The sequence below is a fragment of the Xyrauchen texanus genome, chromosome 15 (assembly GCF_025860055.1).
Source record: "Xyrauchen texanus isolate HMW12.3.18 chromosome 15, RBS_HiC_50CHRs, whole genome shotgun sequence".
NCBI lineage: Eukaryota > Metazoa > Chordata > Actinopteri > Cypriniformes > Catostomidae > Xyrauchen > Xyrauchen texanus.
In genome coordinates, this window is record NC_068290.1 from 16333657 (window position 1) to 16354791 (window position 21135).

General features: G+C 37.8%; 1 protein-coding gene across 4 annotated transcripts; it reads right to left on the reverse strand.

Annotated features, from left to right (window-relative positions):
• Positions 1-1258: 1258 nt before the first annotated feature.
• sphk2 (sphingosine kinase 2) lies at positions 1259-20893 on the reverse strand. 4 transcript variants are annotated; one of them, XM_052144067.1, is made up of 8 exons: positions 20810-20893; positions 15844-16037; positions 14460-15128; positions 11973-12122; positions 11295-11389; positions 10818-10933; positions 8757-10476; positions 1259-3352 (listed from the first exon to the last, which is right to left on the reverse strand). In XM_052144067.1, exons 3-8 carry the CDS (start codon positions 14911-14913, stop codon positions 3290-3292), a joined length of 2598 nt encoding a protein of 865 aa, XP_052000027.1. In that variant the 5' UTR covers positions 14914-15128; positions 15844-16037; positions 20810-20893; the 3' UTR covers positions 1259-3289. The 4 variants fall into 4 exon arrangements, with proteins under 4 accessions (XP_052000027.1, XP_052000024.1, XP_052000025.1 ...); XM_052144064.1 differs by having other exon boundaries at positions 14460-16037; XM_052144065.1 differs by having other exon boundaries at positions 14460-16034; positions 20810-20874.
• Between the last annotated feature and the right edge of the window lie 242 nt (positions 20894-21135).

A 21135-nucleotide genomic window follows, 5' to 3' on the forward strand; every position in this document is an offset into this window, starting at 1 on the left:
CGTTTTGAATATTGGGAGTGCACTTGCAGATAAGATCTATGTAGTGGGACACTAAAATTCCATGTTATGTAATTTATCAATAAAATCATATTTGGACATCAAGTAAAAATATGCATCTTATGAAATGCAATTCAACAATTACAATGCATCTGAAATCTTCAGAGGGCGGCCAGTTCGACTAGCTTCTCAATTCCACAAACTGTAAATATTTAATTTCTGATGCAACTGCTGGTTTTCTCTCTCCCCAGGCAAGCAACAAGGAGGTAAACAGTTTAATCGCTGCCACCACCTGAGAGTTTGTCTAACAAAAGCCTGAGGTGCACAGCAATTGAGAAACTGCTAAGGACAAAAGGTAACGAAAACAATGTCTTGCTTCAAAGGGAAAAGGAGGGGGCAACAAATCTGTAATCTAAAAGAGCAAAAGAGCAATGTAGCATGTTGTAATCGAGTGAAGACTGAGATACAAGTGGGGAAATAAGGGGGAAAATAAGGAAGGTTATAGCTGATAATAATTTCGTTGAGTGAAACTCCAAGAATGCAAGATAGTAAACAGTGCAATGGTAGAAAGAGATTGGTGGAGGGAAGAGAGTTGAAGAGCTGAAAGAAAGGGAGGAAGAGAGTCTGAGAAGACGGCTTCCTTGTTTACCAGTTCGTGTAAACCTGATAACCAGAAGACGACGACAGGGAGAAGTGAAACTTGCTGTGCAACTGACCACTGGTGCCTTACTCATCTTACCTAAAGAGAACAAGCTTTGTTTTCCACCTATGAATCAGCCTTGAATTATTTGCACACAATCACTTTGGTAATTGTTAATGTTTTTCATTGTTCAATAGCTAACTTATTTTCTTGTCTACCCTTGAGAATGTGCTAATTGAACAGGAAAAACATTCCTGGGCTGACATTTATTGAATTCAACCGGAAGCAGACATTTATCAACAATCCTGAGCCTTATTTGCTGCGACACCTCATGCAATTGTTTTTCTCCCTTTGGCACTCCTATAAAAAGTGAAAGACTGGAAAACACAAAAGTTTCATAGTTAAAATGTATCTCTTGTATAACTTCAAACTGTAAATAATATGTTTATTTGTTTAATATAATATTATTTTAATAGTAATTACAGTCTTATTACAAGCATCATAGAATGAGGAGACATCTTAAACTGGCATTTTCAAGGTGAACAGCAGCTTGATAAAATTATTAGATCACTCTACAGCAAGGTACAACAAAAGGAGGAAGGAAACTGGGGGGTGTTAAAACCAAAAACAAATAACTGGCCATCTTATTGCCACTCAAATCAGCAACAAAACTAACAATACATATACACTGATGCTTAAAGTGATAGTTCAGTCCAAAATTAACATTGTAATTTACTCACCCTCATGTCATTCCAAACCAGTATGACTTACTTTCTTCCACTGAACACAGGATATGTTGGCCATTGTTAGAGGTTACACCCCCCCCCCCAATAGAATGAAAGTAAATGGCGACTGAAAACTGTCCTAATACCTATTTTTATTTTCCATGGAAGACAAAAATTCATATGGGATTGGAACAACATTAGGGTGAATAAATGATGACAATTTGTTTGAGTGAACTATTCCATTAAAAACTGAGGAAAGCAGGTATTAACATAAGTAGAAATTATTGCAGACAGAAGAAAGAACTAAACAGCTGTTCGGAAACTCCAGCCAGACATTGGAGTAATTTACAAATCATTTAAAATTCTGAAATGAAAGCAAAAGTCAGCAACTGACAAATTATGGTCCTCAGGAAAATGAAAATGACAGAGTAAAAAGTAAATAGGGCATTACTTCAGTAAATATTAGGTAAAATTCAAGAGCACTTGAAAGGCCACCAAGCTAGTGCTCCTTTACAATCATAGTCAGCTCCACAGCTGGGCTTTCCACAAAGCTGAACAATATGTCTCTAGTGACTCTTAAACTATGGTCTGAAAGAAATAGGCAAAAAATTCAGTTACTTATTACAAAACGATTAAATAGTCCTTACCTAATATTTAATATAATTTTTTTTAGAGGACTGGGTTAAAAGGTGCTTTATCCATTGATTTAGATCCTCCAGTTCTTCACTGCATGAAAACTGAGCGTTATATAATTTGAGGGAAAAAGAGACACAATCACCAGTCCTCAAACATAAAAATGTTTTACTTAAATTTGCCTGAAAGTTAGTAAACTTTATGCAAATATTCCTATGAAAATTAGCATGACTTCCACATTACCAGGAGACGAAAACCACTACCAGGCCCTCCTGCCTTTTCTCCAAACCATGATTGACTGTCAAGCAATTAAAAGATTGACAGATTTGGCAGCCCTGCTGCCGATTTATCAAAGCAACACCAAAACACCTTGACAGCTGAGAGCAAATTTAATGCAAATCATCCAAAAAAAAAAAGTTTGCTTTCAGTGTTCTTTGCAATGCATATAGCTAGCTACCTAACAATATAATGGCCATTGCATGCTTTTCATACACAAACTAGCAATGCAATATTTAGCATAACGGTCCACATTTAACTGTTCTACTCAATCAACACAATGATTGTGTCCTAAAAATACCCGGCAAAAATACCATTGTTGTCATAATTCTGCTCAAAGCATAAAAGTTTGCAAGGACGCAAGAGAAAACTGATTACATTTCTGATTAGTCCCACAAACCAATGGAAGGATTCCAAAGAGCTGGATGGAGAATGTAGATACAGCTTTGCTAAATTAGGTCTTTGGATTAAGTGATACTAATGGAGTAGGTAAATTGTGTGTGTGTGTGTTTGTGTGTGTGGGGGAATCAAAGAAAAATAATGCATTCCAGGGGTACCTATTGTGCGATATGGGTGAAGCAATTAGCAAACCTAAAAGCCTGCATTGTTTTTAGTGTTCTGTCTGTGACTTCTCATTCTCTGAAATAAGGCAGTAGTACTGTTGAGAATCTATGCACAAATGCATACTAAAATGTATACACCAGTTTGAAACATTCAGTTCCGCCATTTCCACATTTTTCCAGACATTGCCGTTTTCTCTCTCTCTCAGGCTCAAGTGAGGGTAATCCAAGTGGTAATCCTACAGTCATGCAATAGGCTGCAAATTTTCATCCCTTCGTTGAATTCAAAAATACTCCTTGCATATGCAGCTGGAATAAGAAATCCCTTGGTTAATCCTAGTAAAACCAGTGATTGCAACTACTGGCTGGCTGTTTGTCTCTCCCCCAGTATGTGGATGGCAAAATGTTATGTAACCCAGATCATGATGTTAATCCCTGCCTGGGCAAATCCAAACAGGTCAGAATCTTGTAATCTTTACTCCAGAGTCACCGACAATCAAACGGGCTATGGAGGGATGAACCTGAAAAAAAAAAAAAAAGAAGGTACAGACATCTGAAATATGAAAAAAGAAAATGAGAGCTCTCAAATTCATGTATTTTTGGGGCTAATAAAATTGAAGTACACAAGCATCTCTTTAAAATTAAATTCTGTTTATCGCCTGCTTTTCTCAGGCCATAATAGTGCACTATTTATGGTGCCGGGCAAATAGCAGAGTTTTGTGAATAAATCTTAATCTATAATGAGGCCAGTTTACATAGAAAGGAGTCGTGTTTGCACAGAAAGCAATGACAATTACTTATAAATACTAAATACGCTGCAACATTTTAGCAAAGATTGCGTCTGCTTACACTAGATTGCTGATGGTTAGTGAATAAGATGCAGGTTTATAGCAAAGAAAACCATGTGCAAAAGTCAGAGTCATGCACCTTTTTTTTATTTATTTTTTAAGGGTGCACCAAGGTCAGTGTGTGCCATAAGACATCATCCAAGTGAAAATCCCACTGAAAATACAGAAACCACAGCTACCAAGAAACCATGTTAAATCGCAATTTGTTTCGTAAAGTTTTTGTAATGAGTGAACTGAAGAGGATTCACACTAAAACAAGAAACTGCTGCTTTAAGCACAAAGAAAAAAAAAAAAAAACAGCAAAACCTGTAAAATATATTTCAGACCATTTTAGACTATAATAAAAACGGATTGTCTGTTCCACAAAGATTGGCTAATGTAAACTGAACAAGTTGATTCATATAAGTATCTTAACATTACACATTCCGTTAAGTGCTCAACCTTCACCATGAGCGTGATCTCAGAAGCAGCTACATGACTCCACCTATAGTGGAACATGTAATTTGTTTGGACTGAGAACATTTTTAAATGCGAATAAGATTTCTGCCACATATGTTCTTTTTACATGCAATAATCATTTCAATTAAGTATAAAAAGGTACAAAATAATATGGAATTTTACAATAATACAATTTTACAATAATACGATTTTGAATAATCCATTCAAAATCCTCTTGGCACAAAAATCAAAGAGGGCACATGCCCTCTTATTTATATATATGCATGTATGCATGTACACGTACACAGTTGAGGTCAGAAGTTTATATATACATTTAAACTCACAATTCATGACATTTAATCATAGAAACATTCCCTGTCTTAGGTCAGTTATGATCACTACTATAGTTTTAAGAATGTGAAATGTGGAGTTACGTGACGGCATGCGAGGAGCGGATGTGTACACGACGAGCTCTGCACACTTTGCTAGTTATTTATTTATTTTTGTGTTATAATCCGGTGAGAGCCGATACACCCTGCTACATATCTGTTATTTGAAGTCAGCATGGCAAAGAACTCAAAATCCTCAGGCTCTGCAGATATTAAGACACTTCTGTGCTCAAGCCGAAACCTCTGAAAGGCCCTCACACCAGGGACACCAGGGTGCAGTGGGAGAAATTCAGCTGCAACTGGCGAGACGACATGGAGGATCTTGCTGTAATACTTCAATCGATTATGGCAATGGAAACAAAATTTTTATTTGGTTACAAAACTGTCAGAGGTCAAGTAATGGATCGATTATCTGGAGTCATCGGAGAAGGAATTATCTGTTAATCCGCCAGCTACCAAAGTTGATTTAGAAAGCGTTTTTGAAAAACTGGAAGATCTTGAGAATAGGAGCCACCACAATGATGTCCGATTTGTTGGAATTCCTGAGCATGAAGGCAGCAGAGATATGGTGAAATTCCTAGTCGAGTTCTTCTCGAGTCTGCTCGACATAACAGGCCACAAGCTGGAAAACGAGCGAGCTCACAGAGTCCCGGCTCAGAGATCCGCTGACAGGACCCAATCATTTCTCAGATCATCCGATAAATATCTTTCTTGGAAAAACCACAGCATTTTCTTTTCACAGATTTTGCGAATTCTAAAAAAGAGAAGCGTGATCGTTTCAAAGAATCAAGAAACTCTTACATCAATGAAAAAATTGCTTTTGCACAGATGTTTACGGACAAATTGAGAATAGATACTAAGGATGGCTGCAAAAAATGTACATGCCCACAAGCATTGTCTTTCTTAGTCAATGGGTGAGTAAGCCATTTGGTGTTTCTCATGTGGCCCCAGAGTGGATTAACTCACTGCACTTACTATTGACTGTCTGAGGAAGCTGGGTACCATTTTTGTTTCTTTTTGTGTTGGTCACGCCTAGCGGCTGAAGTTTGTTTTGTGGAATAACACTCCTTCAAGAAACCTTTTGCATCGATGAAGGGAAGCTTTTACATTGAAATTCCCAGCCAAATTGAGAATAGATACGAAGGATGGACACAATATATTTTAATTTCCTCAAAACAAACACATCTTTCCCTGCAGGAAGCTGAAAGCAATGGAGTCATTACATTGATAAGTAAACATCTAAAATGTAAATGTCTCAAACAGATTCGAGATAAATTAGGAAGAGTCATTATAGTTTTAGCTGAAATTCAGGGGCAAAGGTTGATTTTGGCTAATATTTATGCACCTAACGTTGATTATCAGGACTTTTCTATAGATCTTGAAGGGATGTTGCAAGCTGCTGGCACCCCTTATGATATAATATTGGAGACTTTAATCTATTGATGGACTCAGTCTTATAGTGAAGAATATGTGTGCAAGTCCCCTAGAGCAACATTGACACTTCACAGGATGTGTAAAAATCTTGGTCTTACAGATATTTGGAGACTTTTGAACCCATCTGGTAGGGGCTATAAATGTTTTTTCATCAGTCCATAAGATTTATTCTAGAATAGATAAATATATATATATATATATATATATATATATATATATATATATACACACACACACACACACACACACACACACACACACACACACACACACAAGTCCCTCATTTAATCTGTTGTTGATTGCTCATTTGGAAACATTTTAATCTCAGATCATGCCCTGGTGAATTTAGAGGTGTTGCCACATACGGAGAAAAATAAATCACATAGTTGGCACTTTAATGTATCCCCTTTGCCAAATCCTGATTTCCAACAAATGTTAAAGGCTGGAATCAATGTTTATATGGAGACCAACTGGTCCAACGCACTCTGTGGGTGTGGCTTGGGAGGCACTTAAGGCAGTTAGGGGTCGGATCATGCAGTATGCCTCATTCATCAAAAAATCCAAAGCACGAGAACTCTTGGAGTTGGAAGAGAATATAAAAAGTACAGAGCGCCGAATGTCATCTGATAATTGACCCGATTGAAATACAGATGTAATACCATTTTGTCGCGGAAAGTGGAGTTTTGGCTATTCATGGCAAGACAGGTATACCTTTGATTGTATTTGGCTATTGATATATAAAGCAGAGAGTGTCTTTTTCTACCATTCCCTCAGTAAAATCTGCTGGTGGTGACATTTTTACCTCCATAGCCATTGATATTAATAATGCTTTTGAAGAATTCTCTCTTGATCTTTATAGTTCCACGTCTTCGTCTACTGATGAAGATATTAGAAACGTTGTGGAACCATTAGATCTTCCTAAACTGACGACCAAGCAAAAAATTTATTTAGATTCTGAGATAACCTTGAAGGAACTCGATGAGGTAATTAAGGCCCTTCCTATAGGCAAGGCTCTGGGGCCAGATGGCTTTGCCACTGAATTTTTTAGATCTTATGCTACAGAACTGGCTCCACTTTTGTTATAACTTTATACGGAATCATTAAAGATTGGACAACTTTCTCCAACCATGACAAGCCCAGATCAGTCTGATTCTTAAAAAAAGACAAAGATCCAAGCGAGTGCAAATTACAGTCCAATTTTCCTGATCCAGCAATATGTTAAAATTGTGTCAGAATATTTTGGCTAAACAATTAAGTTATGACATCTCTTATACATATAGATTAGGTGGGGTTTATTCAGGCCTGCAGCTCTTCTGATAACATTAGGCATTTCATCAATATCATGTGGTCAGTGGTGAATGAACAGACTCCGGTCACTGCCATCTCACTTGATGCCTAAAAAGGCGTTTGATATGGTAGAATGGGATTATCTTTAAGAAAATTGAAATGTATGGGTCTGGGAGTACATTTATTTGATGGAATAAGTTACTTTATAGACATCCAATAGCGGCGGTGCAAACAAATGGAAAGCCTTTCTATCAAACTAACTGGAGAAGTTAAGTCACACCTGTCATCTCACATTTGCACGTTATTTGGACAAGAGAACCCGGAGAATTTAATTCTGACATTTATTTAAAGGTTGCCCCAAGCATATGGCTGAACCCTAAATTATGTATCAACAAGTCCTCTTTCTGTTGGTCTGAGTGGATTGTGAGGGGGGGTTACTACACTCAGTGACCTGTATGAGAGTGTAATGTTGAGATCTTTTGAGCATTTGGTTCATCATTTTGGGATTCCAAGATCTCAGTTTTATAGGGGTAAAAGTTGGAAACGATTCTGGGGCCCTACAACAAAATTTTAACTGTATTTTTTTTTAATGAAAGGGGCCCAGATCAATATACAGTCCGTGGGCTCAGAATTCATTACTACTGCCCTTTTGGTGGGTACTAATTTGACTCTTGTTAATGAAATTAGTAAATTAATTTACTTTTGTTCAGAGATTACATCACAAATACACACAAATTAGTTCAAGGGAATCATGCAATAATATTTACAAGAAAAAGAGAGAACCGCTCACTCTTTGGCTGGAGCTTTAGCCTCAATAAACCAACTGAAACCTGCTTAAAATGAATAATAGTTAAATGGAATGTAAACAATGCAACAGTTATTACATCTAATAGTTATCCTTGGACCTGTCCATACTGTCATTATTTCTGTGAGAGAAAATTCACTGAGGGAATGTGTGGCCATGGAACTTGTGTCACCCTTAGACATGTGTGGTATTCGCTGATAGGGGTGACTGCGAGCACTGTATGCCCTGCGTAATTAAAAGAAATTCCACCGATCATGCAAGCCTTAATTTAGCTACATGCAACACCACAAATGTTAATGTTTATCTGTTCTGCTGTTGCTAATAAAAGAATATGAATAAATCTCATATTATTAAGCTCAATAATATGAAGGGATCTTAGGATTTTAAGAATCAACATCGGGATCGTACAAATGAAGGTAGTGATTGGAAAATCATTATTTTTGCCTGGCCCAGTCTCTCTTGTGTCTCATAGAAGAGTCTCTGAATGCACTGAGGAACACCACTTTCAAAGTTTGCATTTAGACAATCTGCTTCTTTATTGAAAAGTTGGTCATGATATGAAAGCACAAATGGTTCAATATAAATATATTTATATATCAGTGTTTGATTGTATTGATACAGCCCTAGTGTCTAACTATTGTGATGTTGTCAGATCATAAGTTGCATAATTATCAGACCGGAAAAATTTGTAAACCAAAGTTTTACCAGTATCTTTTTATCTTACCTGTGCCTGCAGAGGACCATAGGGCACCAGCTCCCCATCTACTGTGAGTGTTCCTCGAGGTGAAAGTGGCTGAAGACGGAAAGCCCGAGCAGAAACATGACTAACATAGGGAGAGGTAAGAGACAAATGGGCTCCTCTCTCCATTGCTAGGAACAGTCTCAACAGGGTTGCCCGGGAGATCCCAGCCCGCACAAACGTCAGATGGATCAACCCATCGTCAAATCGGGCCTGAGGAGCAGCAAAAAGATCTGCTCCCAGGTGGGACTGGTAGATGGCAAGAACCAAGACAAAGTCACCCTCAATCGTGACCCAGTCTCTTGTAGGTAGGGGCTGGTCCAGAGGAGGTAGCAGGTCATCCTCTGGCAGGTTAATGGAGGATGTCATGTTAGGGCAGTTCTTCAAGGGCCCTGCAGGCTCAGCGAGATCAAAGTTGAAGGACGGGGTTGGTGAGTGAAAGGAGGGTGATGAGGAAGAGGAGCTAGGGGTGTTCGGACGTGGGGTGAGATAAGAAGAATGGGGAGAAGCGCAAGATGGAGATGAAGGAGGGGTTGGTGAGAGGGACAGAGAAAGGGATGGGAATTTGGGTGGTAGAGAGTTTGAATGAGATTGGTGCAGGAGGGAGAGGGGGCGTGGCCGTGAGGGGTTCTGGTCCAAAGTTTTAGTTTTGAAAGATTTAAAAGGAGACTGACGGAATGGAGATGAAGAGATGGTAAGGGCTCGCTCGCGAGACTTGTCCAGTGGATACGCCTCTCTCTGAAAGTAGGTGCCATTTTGATCTTCATCCTCCTTCCCATAGGCTGCCAGCTCCAAGTCTTGGTCAGTGTCACCATCGATTGGCTGGCTGAAGAAGGCATTAATGATCTGGTTCGAGGGTGGAGAATGTTTCTGCGGTGCATGTTGCTGGTCAGGTGGCGTGGTCTGATAACTCCCTACACACTCATTTACCCCCTTTTCTTCATCAACCCCATCTTTCTCACTCAACTCATTCCCTTCAAGTTCTCTTGTTTCCCATTTATTTGCTACATCATTACTGGCTATATTTTCACACTCCTCCTTTCCATTATATTCTGAGCTGGTCCCTGATGTCTCCATTTTCTCTTCCGCTTCCATCTCCCTTTCTCTGTCCTCTGCTAGGCTGCTAGCTCTCACTACTCCTATGCCCCTTGCCCTCTCTCTCCTCCTTTCCCTCTCCCTCTCCCTCTCTTGCCTCTCCCTCTCTCGCTCTTGCCTCTCCCTCTCGCTCTCCCCATCTCCTTTTCGGAGGCTTCTTTGTTCACTCAGGCCCATGTCGGAGCAGGTCCGGTGGATGGGTGTGCGACAAAATCCCTCTAGACCCTCCGTAATGCTGCGCGAAAGAGGCCTGCGTGGAGGCTGAGGTGTGGCATCTGGGGATGGATTGAAAATAGAAGGTGGCAAGTAGGAAAGTCGTCCTTTATAGGATCGTAGAGAAGCCAATCTAACCAGTGTTCCCAGTGTAAACCGTGCAGAGCCCAGCCCTCTGTAGCGCTCACTCTCAATGTCCACATCAGACACAAAACCCCATGCCACAGAAAGGAAAGAAAAAAGCCTCCTGGGAGCAGGTGAGTTCCCGTTCTGATTGGATGTGGATGAAGCAATGGGGCTGGTCATAACAGAGACAAGGTCCATTGGTTTGACCCCACCCCGGCAAAGCAGAAAACAGCAGTTGAGGAGGAGAGGTTCCCGAAGGCACATGTCATATCTGAAAGACAGACATGGTGACAGAAAGAAATACATTGAAAAAAGGAAACACCAACCATGAGAAAACATTGTGTGAATTAATATTGATTTTTATTATACTACATTATATTACACTTTATTTTCAATAAAAGAATCATATAATTAATATAATATATTTTAGTTCTTTAAAGAGAACAGTACGTAAAGGACCATTTTAAAGGCTGTTTACATACAGGTTTCCATAAGGGTTTGTTAGCATGCATGAAACTAAGATTAAAAAAACAAAAAAAAAAACAAGGGAGCCTCTCATGAAACAGAGTTTCAGGTAAGTGTGTCCCAGAGGAGCTAATGTGCCTTTCTCACCCTGCATAGTGGTTGATAGAACCAGCAAGTGCATTCCCAGACCCACACGGCAGAATTCCCACTGGAGTTTTTATAGCTTGTTCCCAGTCTGGCCTTTCCATAAGGCCATTTATCACCTGCAGAGTCAGAACACATGGATTTTGCTTATATATGCAAATAATATATACATGATTCCTTTCAATCTTATATTTTTGACTGTACATGAAATTATTGAGGTGGTCAGGTAGTGTCTATTTTGTTCAAATAAAGCTGCAAATATTTTACATTGAGAGTTTAAACATGCTAATAAATACTCTTTTACTGTAATACCATAAGCAAACTGTCACTGTGGTTTCACTCATTCAAAAATTAATGAATGAGTGTACAGTTAGAAATATAACGAAATGTACGGTTAAAAATATAATGTAGTAATACAAATACTTTAACACAGTAATAAGTAATAAATTAATGTGAATTCAAGATTGTTATGAAATTCACCTCATGCAAGAGTCCATCTCCCGATACAATAATGATTCCATCCCATTCTGGTAGCGAGATCTCTCTAATCAGTTCACGAGCATGATTCTGATGCTCTTCACAAAAAAAACAAAAAAAACAACATAACATCTGTTCAATAGGAAAAAAATATTTTCTTCCCCATTTGGAATGCCCAATTCGCAATGCGATCTAAATCCTCGTAGTGGCATAGTGACTTGCCTCAATCCGGGTAGTGGAGGATGAATCTCAGTTACCTCCACATCTAAGACGTCAATCTGCGTCAATCTTATCACGTGGCTTGTTGAGAGTGTTACCACCGAGACATAGCGCGCGTGGAGGCTTCACGCCATTCTCCGCAGCATCCACGCACAACTCACCATGCGCCCCACCGAGAGCAAACCACATTATTGCGACCACGAGGAGGTTACCCCATGTGACTCTACCCTCCCTAGCAACCGGGCCAATTTGGTTGCTTAGGAGACCTGGCTGGAGTCACTCAGCACCCTGGATTCTAACTCGTGGCTCCAGGGATGGTAGTCAGCGTCTTACCTCACTGAGCTACCCAGGCCACAGGGAAATTTTGTTTTTGTGTGGTTGTTTTAAAACTTTACTATGATTTAGCCTGAATCAATACTGTCAAAGTTTGTAACTTAGGCCATGTGTTTTTGTTGATCGTACCTGTCTGTATAAGGTTGTAGCTGATGTTGGCTTCTCTGATCATTGGAAGTATGTGTGTTTGACACCACTGCATTGCTTGACCCCGTCCACTAAATGGATTTACAAGCAGCAACAGTCGACGGGGACGAGGCAGCATGCTTTTGCTAAATTCTGATCAATAAGAGAGCAAGAAAAGGAAATCAGTCTAAATCAGGCTTTGACTCGAAGGCTAACAAATTAATTTATACCACACTCTAGGCCTTATACTAATAAACCATCTGAAAGTAGTCATGGTTACCAGGGATAAGTTTGAGGCTGCAATCAGTAAACAATGCTTGAAAAATATGTACACCTCATGATAGGACCAAAGATATATGACCTTTGTTTAAAAAACACAAACAACACTGATTAAAAAGGAGCTACATGGCTGACTCTATGATGACAAGCTGACCTGTCCCTGAAGCAGAAAAGCAAGCCCTAAAAAAACTATTTATCAAGCATATTTTGTAGTTGGTATATCACACGGTATAAGAATCATCTGAAGGTTCAGGGTGGCATTTTAATCATACATTAGGAGCTGCATTGGCTAAAAGGGGCAGAGTAACAGCACACAACATCTGTTAAATAAAGCCTGGTGTATTACTACTGAATGATTTACACTACTCAAAATAAGCTGTTTTTCCTGATGCAGACCCACCCATTCTCTGACTGTGAATGACAGCATGTGGTACCCATTATGTATGCAAACCAGAAAAAACAGAGGTCAAATGGAGCAAAAAAGAGAGACAGAAAGGCAAATTTAAACAAATTATTCTACAAATATATGCAAAAACACTCATATAAACTTAGATCACAATAAAATAAATGATAGTGGCATTTTATGAGTTCAATTTATAAGACTATATAAAACATACTAATGTCTTCTAGAATTTATTCTGGATGATTTATTGACGACAGTTTCCAATAAAAGCTTCAAGAGGCTACTTTAACTGCTTATCCACAAAAAAACAGGCATACATCTGGCTTACTTGAAGACAAAGCAGCATCTATGATTTTATAGTGACAATAAGACAACGTTACAACTTATCAAACATTCAATACTGAAACTTAGAGATAGTTCAGCCAAAAAATAAATAAATCTCTCATAATTTACTCACCCTCATCCCATCCCAGATGTTTATGACTTTTTTCTTTTGCTGAACACAAAGATTTTTAGAACAATGTACGGACCTACATATCTGAGACAATGCAAGTGAATGAAGCCCAGAACTTTGAAGGTCCAAAAAGCACATAAAGGTAGCATAAAAGTAATCCATAAGACTCCAGTGTTTAAATCCATATCTTCAGAAGCGATAATGATAGGTGTGGGTGAGAATATGCACAATATATGCGAATTACCAAAAACAAAAGAACGACAATGTGGAAGTGAAAGTGGACATTTATAGCAAAAAAGGACTTAAATATTGATCTGATTCTCACCCACACCCATCATATTTATATATGGATTACTTTTATGCTGTCTTTACATGCTTTTTGGACCTTCAAAATTCTGGTCACATTCACTTGTTTTGTGTGGACCTATTACGGAGATATTCTTCTAAAAATCTTTGTGTTCAGGGCAATTCCAGAGTTATGAATGTGACATTTTCAGTGAAAATGTGAAATTTAACATCATATATAAATTACTAATTACCAGTACATTAAACCATTTTTATCTATTATCATAGACTACTGAAGACAGTCCAGACATCAGAAAAGTGCTTGCATTACTAATGTGACAAAAATGGACCACACACTTTGTAAAAACTAATTTAATTGAAATGCACAATCCAGAAATAATAATAGCCACAGAATTCAGAAGTGTTGGCACTCCAAGGAACATTAAATATTTATTTTTTATTAATTGTCATTTTCACATAAATGCGGAAAATTGGCATTACGGATGTGACAGTTGTGAAAGCAGCACTTACATAATGAGTTGGGAAACCATTCAAAACACTTTGAAATCTGCAGACTTCAACCTCTGAGATATATTATATTACAATATAATACCCATCAAGGCAGCATGATGAATGGACCATGGTATGATTGACATTTTCGTGGAATTGCCCTTTAGCAGAAGAAAGTCATACACATCTGGCATGGCATGACAGTGAGTAAATTATGAGAAGTTAGATTTTTTTGGTTGCACTATCCTTTTAATTTTTCTTAGTGGTCAATTGCAACATTCTGTGGTTAAACTGACGTTAAACTGCATAACTGACCACCGCACCAAGGGAACTCATTTAAAGTGTGATTCGAGAAACTTTTCTCATCCTGAAGTGGTCCCTGTTTTTCTAACATAATAACATTTCAACTCTGTAACAGTGTAATAAGCTGTAGATATTTAGCCAGTCATTATTGCAAAACTGACTGCACATTCTCCTTCATATACACAATTAAAAATGTTTTTTTTTTTTTAATCACTAACTGCAACCAAGAAATCCAACACACACACCACACACTCACCTGTAGTGGAGCTGACATCCATCCCCCTCAGCAGGCAATGTATAGCAGCATTCCATTTCTCCACCTCAGCTCTACTCTCCGACAAGTACGCTCTCACCTGCCTGTGTCTGGAGACACCCTTCCGGCGTTTACCCGGAGGGTACCAGTAAAGCACCAGCAAAGGAGGAGCTGGTGACCGCGGACAGCTGCAGCCAGTCAGCTCAGCCAGGGGCAGCAATAACCTGGACTGCTTCCCAGAGCGAGAAGAAAGCCGCTGGACATGGATGTGTGTGGGAGTGAGGGTCAGGGCATAGCTGTTGGAAGCAGGGCTGGAAGGCAAAGAAACACCTCCAGGGCTGTTGGGGCAGCTGCTACTGTTACTTCCACTTCCCCCTCCGCTGCTCCAACCGCCAAACTGTCCATGCAGTAGCGCCTCCTCGGTCATGGATGGGCTCTCAGGGCCTGGTGAGCGCATGTTCAGTGCAGGTATGGATATGTTTGGAGTGGACAGCTTGTGCACCTCATGCAGAGTCCTGTTCTTGGTCTCTTTACACTCTAGTGAGATGAATTTGTTCTGGACAGAAGCACTGCATGTTTCGAGGAGTTTATGAAGATGGTCATTGGGAGTAATAATGTGTCAGCTTTTTAAACCCACACCATGGGCTTTTCAGTAAGTTTGTCAGCAGGTGTCTATTCAAATCAAAAAGAAAAACTTCAGCAGGCTTTTCTATCCCGGATAGTGTTAAATCTGTCTCACATCAGTGCTTTTTGTATGAAACAATGTCCAATCATGCTACTAACTTTTACCACATTAACTTGTGATTCTATAATCTAAGAGGCACACTTCCAGTTAATCATTGCTAATCTCCCAAAATTATAATATTTTGCTTAACACAAATATGTGGATTTAACTAGATTATTTGCTTTTTTCTCAACTGTGTCTTTGCCTGATTGCAATGGCTGGGAAATCGTCACAATGAGAAAAGCAAATGTCTCTTGTCAAGGTGAAACAAAACTGAATTCTGTGTGCATCATACATAAATATTCATATTAAGAATTTTCACAAGCTACTTCAACAATTTTCCTGTTTTCACATAAATAAAAATAGTAAGCACAATTTCAATTAACAAATTGCACTGCCTTCAGGTCAGAGTACACAAAACGAACAACTTAATCAAAATAAACACAGATTATGGGTATAATAAACCAGGTACAAACAAGCACAAAGAGCAGAGGTAATGGTCCAGCTAAGAAAATAAAAAGGAAACTCTGTCAAGGTGGACAACTAAAACAACATGTCTTGCCAAAAACAAGGTTGAGGAACATGAAAAATAAAAGGGATGTCCCATCTAGTTTTGCTCCAAAATAGTGTCAGAGATTGTAGTGGTGACAGGAACACACGTACTCATCCAATAAAAAAAATGCAGTTTGATATCCATGAACCTTGAATCCTATTCTTTAATCCTTGCAGGATAGTTTCCAAAATGGAAAATAAATAAAACACCACAGAACACAGGAGGAGGACTACTGGAGCAGTGCGTCACGTCATGGTTATCCTCTTTTGAGCACTCTTGTTTTCATGTTGATATAGGTAACCTGCTACATAGACAAGAGTTGGAGAGAGACAAAGAGAGAGAGATATCACCTTTTGAACAAACACAATGTTCGACATCTTGGAAAGCACAAGGACTCAGAAAATAAGATTTTATTCTGAGTAAAAGTTCAAAACCTCCCATCATAAAAGATATTGCATTTATTATTGTTATTTATTTATGTTTTATTCATAAATAAATAATAATAATATTTACTCCCTATCTAATACATTGCAACGTGAACTTAGGGATGCACAGAGGTATCGGCAAATTTTAATATAATCAGCTTATCGGTTAGAAGCATAAAAATGCGGATGTGAAAAGCCGCTGGTTTATTTACAATCAATTAGTAACACATGATGTAAAAACTCTGAATTCAAATGCACAAAAACTATAATATCCACATTATGTAGAAGACTTTGACTTCTGAGACATTGGTATGATATCCATTAATTATGCATGATTGGTTGATTTTACAATATGGCCATGTGATTACTAAACCCTAAAAGCCAGCGTTTTAAAATATATTCTGTATTCAGCACATCAGTCAGCACTGTGTGAACAAGCTGCACTCAAGCTTACTCTCTAATTACAAAGTTATTTTTGCTTTAGCTTTTTATCTTCTATTTATCTTCAGTGTGTCTCTCTTTAAACTGTTTAATTGTCATGTTTTCAACAGATCAAATCCTTGTTTATTGGAAATTATTTATTGTTAGAACAGTAAAGAAGCTTTTGTAACACTTTGTGCATTTCTAAAGCATAATGCCAAAATAAAATCTGATGACAAAAAAGGTAAGTGGGGAGGAAAATAAAATGGTATCAATAGGGCTGCATGATTATGATGAAAATCATAATTGCCAATTATTTCCTTTGATATTGTAATTTTGATTATTCATTATGATTAACAGAATTTTCATTAAAATACTTATTTTGTGTCAGGCAGTTGCATGCCATATTCTTAAGATAGGCTATGCATCAAAACAACTTCAAGAAAACAAAGTGTTATTCACATTTTGAAAAATTGTACACGGTATCAATATATTACTAATATGCCTTTAAACTTATTTAAATGCATCAGATTTGCCTTTGCATTCTTGCATATAAAGGCCCAAAAAATATGTTGTAAACAGGGGTGTAAAGTAACAAATTACAAATACTCACGTTACTGTAATTAACTACTTTTCCCCAAGAATTTTACTTTAAGTAGTTTACCATTTTTATACTTTTACTGGCGTATATTTTAAGTGCTGTTTCTGTACTTTTACTGTGCTATTTTCCCACCACCTGTGTTAGATAAAAATTAAATCAGGATAGGAAAGTAGCTATCAACACGAGTCTCTTGACTCCTGTCCAATCAAATCACATGTAAAAAAACTTGAACGGCAGCTGCAGATTGGCACCAACTGTTATGGATGTGGAGAATGCCTCAAGAACAGTTTACAGCTGAACATCTCAGCCACACCTGGAAGGGCTTTTTCGCAGTGATCGTGTCAAGTGAGTTTAACTATAACAGCATTAATCCTGTCTCTAATTTGAAGAAACATATCAAGGTAAATTTCATATTTCTGCTTACTAGATTCTGTGTGTCTGTAACGTAGCCTGTAATTTAACTATCACTGAGATTATTGGGCTGCTGTGAGAGATTTATGCAATGTTATCAATAAGGCTGGGCAATAAAATTATCTAGATGTTTATCGGAAAAAGAGAGATGTCCTCGATCAAACTTTTGAATAGTTTTCTATATTTAGCTTAATTGCATCAAAATGTCGGACTTGAATTGTACATGTTACCGATTTGATCACTGTCTAGTAGGCTGTCAGGCTATTAATCAAACAACATTAACAAGGAAACGAGAAAACCACACTAGTTTAGGCTGAGTAACTTTAGTAAAGTATTTATTATTTAGTAAAAGTATTAATGTAATAGAATAAAACATTGTTAATAATAATTGTTTTTTAAATATTGTTCAGTTTTTAATAATACTGACCCCTGATTTAGAGAGTGTGTTAATTGGTATAATAAATTACCAGGAAAGTAGAGATGATAAAGTATTTTTTTTCATATGATTAGCCTTTATAAAGATAGAACAGTATCAACATTTGCAGAGCAATACTTCAGCAGAACATTCCACCAGTCACAAACTTCAGAAATTGTGCATAATGCATTAGAATGAGAACAAATATTGCTGAGCTTAAAAGATACAAGAACTAAATCAATGTTGAACATTGTATCTCAAAAGGAGGACAATGTGACCCCCCCCATAATTTTTTGGGAAGTAACAGTACTTCTACTTGAGTATAATTTTTCAGTAATCTTTCCACCCCTGTTTGTAAATAGAACATTTCTGCAATAAGAGTACACCTAAATGGAATGCTGTAACTGACACTATTTACGATTCTATAACTGCGACAGGTATAATTGCAATTTTGATAATTTTTTTTCATTAATTGTGCAGTCCTAGGTATCAGTATCGGCTTATAGTGTTTTGTTAAAATTGGTCCCTCCCTAGCTAAAATTATCCTTGATCTGCACCTAACCTAAAATGTTTATCAGATAAGTTACAGATGCAATATCTTCAAAGGTCTGACATCAGCAAAACGGAGGAACATTCAGAACAATTATACTCTTGTTTCTCAACTAAGGGAGAGTGCCAACCATTAGTTGGGGGAAATGTGAACTGACGGATTTACAGTCTAAATACAAAGTTCATTGCTCAAAATTTCCAAGTGCTTGTGGTTTGACAGCATTAGCCAACACAAATACGACGCAAAAGCTTTGGTATTTTAATGAAATCAAAGCAGGAAATGTTGTCTGGAATGGCTGAATCACACCTGTCTGACATCAATCATGGAGGACACCACATTTTTTCTGCCATTATGTTTGACACTGAATATGTTTGAATACTGAAAACCAGTACTGCGGATAAAACTAAACTTGAGAAGTAATCTCTTTAAAGGGATAGTTCACCCACAAGTGAAAATTCTCTCATCATGCCTTCCCAGATGTGTATGACTTTCTTCTGCAGAACACAAATTAAGATTTCAGCTCTCTAGGTCCACACAATGCAAGTGAATGGTGGCCAGATATTTGAAGCTCCAAAAATCACAAAGGAAACATAAAAGTAATCAATATGACACCAGTGGTTAAATATATATCTTCAGAAGTGATATAATAGGTGTGGGTAAGAAACAGATCAATATTTAAGTCATTTTTTTTACTCTAAAAAAAACTTTCATAAACAGGCACCGCATGTGACTTTCATATGTGAAAGTGAAAGTGGAGATTTAGGGTAAAATAAAAAAACAAACTTAAATATTGATCAGATTCTCATCCACACCTATCATATCACTTTTAAGATATAGATTTAACCCCTTTAGTCATATGTATTACTTTTATGTTTCCTTTATTTTTGGACATTCAAAATTCTAGTCACAATTCACTTGCATTGTAAGGACCTACAGAGCTGAAATATTCTTCTAAAAATCTTTGTTTATGTTCAGCAGAAGAAAAAGTCATACACATCTTGAATGGCATGAGGGTGAGTAATGATGAGAGAATTTACATTTTTTGGCATCCCTTTAACAATTTTGACTCAATGGTCTACTATGTGAGGATTTGACTTAGGAAAGCTAAACTTTGTAGTGTACAGCTATGAAGGAATTAAAACATTAAGATTATTTTAGAACAAGTTTCAGGTAAAGACTGCAAATTAAGATGCTTTACTTACGATATTGCCACAGTCTAGAAAAATATGAGAAGGAATTTGTTCTGGCACAAATATGCACCTCTTCTCACGCGTGTTAATTTTCTTCTAAGCCACTTGATAAGAATCAAGCGAAATCAATGCCTGGCAGATTTCCATAACTGTTAGAAGAAACCCCTGTGGTGTCCACTTCTCCTCTATGAGTCCCTGAAAGGCTGGGCGGAGACAAAGTCAAGAAAGCAACCCTTTCACAACACCCACAGAAGCACAAGAGTGCATTCCTCTCCGAAATTGGCTCTAAAAATCTGTAGCAAGCGATACCTTTGTGGGGCCAAATAAGAGCACTGTTGACTGTCTGGGATTCTCACACAGGTGCACACTTTGTCCTATTTATCATCAACACTTTTTATTGCATCAATGATATGGCAGTTTCGCTGATCTGCTAGACCTCGCTGAAGTGATATGAAATCGATAAAGTGACAAATATCAAAATAGTTTTTCCATTTACAAGGTTTTAGGTTGGTACAAACCCACTGCTTAAATATAGTGATATTGGGGAAGTCTGTTGCATTATCAGGACCGAGTGGGGGAAACATTATCAACCAAAATATGTTTAACTTGCAATCGTGAATATCTACCAAAGGAAGCGTTAAAACTAACAACAGCAAAACGTGCATTTAAAACGTCAGAAAAACGAACGACAAATAAATGAATATGCACAACTTCAGTTCCTTAGCAACTCAGAGATAAACACAGCTAACCGATGATGACAGGCCAACACTAGAAACTAGTATGTAGGTATGAGTGTCCTCGTTTGTTTACTAATTAACGCTGGTAATTAAAACCTTGGAGCTAAGAAAAAAAACTATGTTTTTATCCATGAACAGATTAATGTTTCCAGCCAACATGTCAATATCATTTTAAATAGCAATGCTGGCGCGAGCTCAGATAGACCAACAACCTGACAAACAGACCTGTTACTATTTAAATTCTTCTTTACGAGGGACAAACCAGTAACTTTAGCGTGGCTTGTGGGGTGTAATGGCAAAACGAATAACAAATGACGATGGACTTACCTGAATTTTGTTCCCCCTGCATGCCGAGTTTTTCAGCTTTCCTGTGCTGTACGGGAGGCACGGGCATTTTCAGGAAGTCTGTTGACGCGGCAGGCGGAGGCAAATAAATGATTGACGTGATAAAACTCCAATCAGTAAATGGAATGGTCGTTTGGCCAGCCCATTTCTTTGGAAACGCATTAAAAGAAACACATTTAACACTTCTGAATATTCTCTGCAGTGCAAAATAGCTTGTTTACTATATAAATCTTTCTATATAGCTTGTTTACTATATACATGTTTGGTGCGAGATAGTAGTTTTGTGAAGAGAAAGATGTTTTTCCGTA